The 4,029-nt window shown below is 39.9% G+C and overlaps 1 gene segment (V, D, J or C); it reads left to right on the forward strand.

The window, feature by feature from the left end:
• Positions 1-690: 690 nt before the first annotated feature.
• Positions 691-3,492, forward strand: LOC133114991 (Ig kappa-b4 chain C region-like). The segment is given in 2 exon segments: positions 691-907; positions 2,913-3,492. Coding segments are annotated over 2 exon segments (465 nt in total).
• Positions 3,493-4,029: the final 537 nt, after the last annotated feature.

The following is a 4,029-nucleotide window of genomic DNA, read 5'->3' on the forward strand; positions in this document are numbered from 1 at the left end:
GGCCTACATCTTGAATGAAAACTGTTATTTCAGATGTTATCTTCAATGCAAACAATTATCTCTCATTCCTGAATGGTGCATAAAATCATACATCCTCCACATAGCGTGTGCTGTTATCACTTCTTTACTGCAGTGCACAAACTGAGCAGCACAGCCACTGTGCTGGAGGCCTGTGCATCTTGTGCAGTTGACACAGGCAGGAAGCAGGCAGCCTGCAGATGAGTCTCTCTGGCAGGATGAGACAGGAGCAGCTGAGCCCACTGAAAGCCTCCCTTTCTGATCAGCACTATGGCCACTTACACACTGGCCTGTGGAGCTGCTGGTCACAGTCAGCAGCAGCACCGTCAGGATTCAACACCAGATGGTAACTTCCACTTTCATATCAGTGTTAGTACCTCAGGAGAAACAGTGCTACTGCTCAAAGCACAATTCAAAATGAAGTTCAAGTGGCTCAAGACTGCTTTTTCAAGTTGTTGAAATGAGGTCTGTTGAAGATTAAGAAGAAGACAAATTAAAAATTAATAATTATCACTGTGGCTGTCCATGTCCATGCTGCTGAATGTCTCTGGGGTGCGGCAAAAGCAAGAATCCATGATGACGTCCAAACAGGAGGTGAAGCGCTCATCTGCTCATCTCGCACTACTACCCGTGTCACAATCACGTCATTTATAATTTATTGTGGATCTAGGAGCATTTTACACAAAATATGAGTTTAGATATGTTTAATATGAATTATTCAGCTTTCAGAATACCATCGTAATGGTCGTTTCAAAATTCTCCAGTAGGGGACTTACGAGTACAGTGGGTCGGATCAACTATCTGTTGAGGCAGGTTTTTGTACAGTCAGTTGATCAGACCCAATCGCTGTGGTGGACTTTCGGTGGCGGGACCAAACTGGAAATCGGCAGTAAGTTACTACACAATAAGACTTCTCAAGATTTTGAGTTTTTGAGTTTGGAGATTCGATCAGTTCTTATTCATTAATTTCACTGAACGTTTTTGCGAATTGCTAGTATTGTATATTTCACATTATCTTATTACAACCGAGTCCGTCGTGAAACTAGAAAGAACAAAAAACATGAATTTCAAGCTCAAGAGAGTAGGATGCAAGTGGGTAGGATATGCCTACATAAAAAGCTTCGGGTATGCTGTTACACGTTATAAATGGTTGACTTAAAATCTGCGTGAAGTCAGAATTAAAAAGGCTTAGGACGACAGTGTCTCTTGAGCAAGAGGTTTTTGTACGGCTGGTGAATGAGTCTGTATCACTGTGGGACACTTTCGGTGGCGGAACGAAACTGTCAGTTGGACGTGAGTAATTTCTATTTCAGATATATCCATATCGATGTTTGTGCTTTCTTTTTACATATATTGTCATTTTACGATGTTAGATTTCGTTAATTCAAATCTTTAATAATTATCGCGATGCTTAAATAACAGGAATCCTTGTAAGATTAGTAATTGATTTAAAATTATTTTAAATCTTGCCCACAGAAACGCTCAGTAGAGTGGAGTACATTTGCGTATAATGCATAAAATCAAAGAAAATGTTGTACATTTTTATAAGCAAATGATTGACTCGTTTGAATAGCGACGTGAAGTTGCACTTGAACATGCATAGGACGGTAGTGTCTTTTGAGCAAGAGGTTTTTGTACGGCTGGTGAATGAGTCTGTTCACTCAAGTTCACTTTTGATGGCGGATCAAAACTGTGAATTGGAAGTAGCCTAAATAATCTCTCTTTCAGATTCTTCGTCCACATCGATATTTTTACTGTATTTTTTTAAATATACTGCAAGTTTCCTACGTTAGATGTTGGTTTAATTATGAATAAGCTTGGCAATTTAAACTAGCCCACTATATTCAAACAGTGTTTTTAGCTATCGCATTGATGTTTAGAATACAGTCCTGAAAGAACTTTATTCCGTGCAGTACTAAATAAATAGCATTGGTTCATTCGGTGGAATCAAAGCGGCTCTGTAGCAGTTTGAAGTGCAGCCAGATGTTATTTGTGTCACATTAAATGAAATGATAGAAAGTCATGATATAGCCTATCAATCATAACCGGACTATTTTGAATTCTAAAACGTAAAATGCCGAAGTCAAAGAGCTCTTTATTTTACATACTTGAATAAAATAGGACCGTACTTGACAGCCTACATGTTATGGTTGTTTTGCTGGTTAAATTCGATCGTTTTATGATATTCGACTTTATTTTTGATAATGTTATAATTATAATATATGACCGTATTATTGGATGAATAACATGTCTATTACATTACACATTTCTGTTCTGTAGTCCCAGGCTCGTGTCATAACGTTCCGTAGCTATTCGACACCATTGGGTTGAATCATAAAAAACGAGAAATGTCACCGTACTGAACATTGTTGCTGAATTAGTCAATCATTTGAAGCCATTTTTTATTGTATTATTGTCGTATTTAGCGCGTATTTATTTTGTAAATGAGACGGACCACAAATGAACATTATTCTGTAGGTTTTCAGAGCATAATACCATTATCAACATATAATTGTCAAATCATAAAGTATAATTATAAGGACATAGCAATAAAATATCGGACAGAGATTTGCGCCACTTTTGAGGTGCAAAAGTGGAGCAAAATACAACTGTAACTACTAAGAAACAGTTTTGTTGTGGTGATGCATTTTTCATTGTAAATGCAGTCACAGGTTCTGGTAATAATGGAATCCAAGTAGATAGAACCTTAAAACATGTCAATGTGCTTTATGCTGTACAAGATGAAGCAAATCAGGATAAATGATCTTCAGCCACTGCCTATGAGTAACACCTGACATTCTCTGTGTCTCAGTCATGTCTCATTGTAAGGACAGAATGATTGACACATGGGGGTGTGTCCACTCTCTGACCTCACGTCTCTCTGTGTCTCCCAGGTGACACAGTTCCCACCCTCACAGTCCTGCCCCCCTCCAGTGTGGAGCTGAAGCAGGGAAAGGCCACACTGGTGTGTCTGGCCAACAAGGGCTTCCCCTCAGACTGGACTCTGCGCTGGAAAGTGGACGGTACCAGTAGGAGCTCGGGCGTGGCCGAGAGTGTGGGGGTCCTGGGGAAGGACGGCCTGTACAGCTGGAGCAGCTCCCTGACTCTCAGTGAGAACGACTGGGTGAAGGCAGGGTCACTGACCTGTGAGGCCACAAAGGGCTCCCTGTCTGCCCCCCCTCAGACACTGACGAGAGCCCACTGTTCTTAGTAGGCCGGGTGGAGGCCCAGCTCACACACTCTGGTCACACTGTTTTTACCCTGTTCTGCCCTCAGCCTCTCTGCTCCTTACTGCTGTCACACTGAGCTGAGCCTGTGTGTGAATCCTTCCCCCAGCCTGAGCTTTCAGTGCTAATATCTGACATGTGCTCTGCTTGTGCTCTTCAACAAATATGCCTTCTTATTTGTGTTTGTGTGGTTTTGAGAATAGCTGTTAGATCAATATCATTGACATAATAAAGATTCTTTGAAGAACTACTGTGTCTCTGGCTGTTATTTTTTTAAAGACATTCGTGCTTCTGATGGTCCTGTGGTTTTTGGGCTGCCGTTTCTTTGATTAAATCATAATTTTATTCTTGCCACTAGAAATACTTTTGCAAAACACACACACATTTACAAGTGATGATAATGATAGATAGCTTCAAGTAAATTGTCAAAGAATAGAAGAATAGATTTATTCATATAATTCATAATTGCCTGATCTGTTGAGTGTTGCTGACATAAGTGTCTGGACAAACCACACAGAAATGCAACCTGAGTATGATAATTACTTTTATTGATTTGTCCGAATAAAATTACTCTTGAACCTAATCTATAGAAATGCAATTTGGCAAAGAATATGGGGCAGCTATGTACTTATAACCTTGATTTTTATATTATTTATGCATAACTTGATGCATTGTTTAAATGTTAATGGGTTTTTACTGGTCGTAGTGGACTCCACGATGGAGGTGATAAGAGACTGTGTGAAAGAACTGATCTGGAATCAGTTTATATTGCTCTCACACAGAG

This window comes from Conger conger, chromosome 16 (assembly GCF_963514075.1).
Source record: "Conger conger chromosome 16, fConCon1.1, whole genome shotgun sequence".
Taxonomy (NCBI): domain Eukaryota; kingdom Metazoa; phylum Chordata; class Actinopteri; order Anguilliformes; family Congridae; genus Conger; species Conger conger.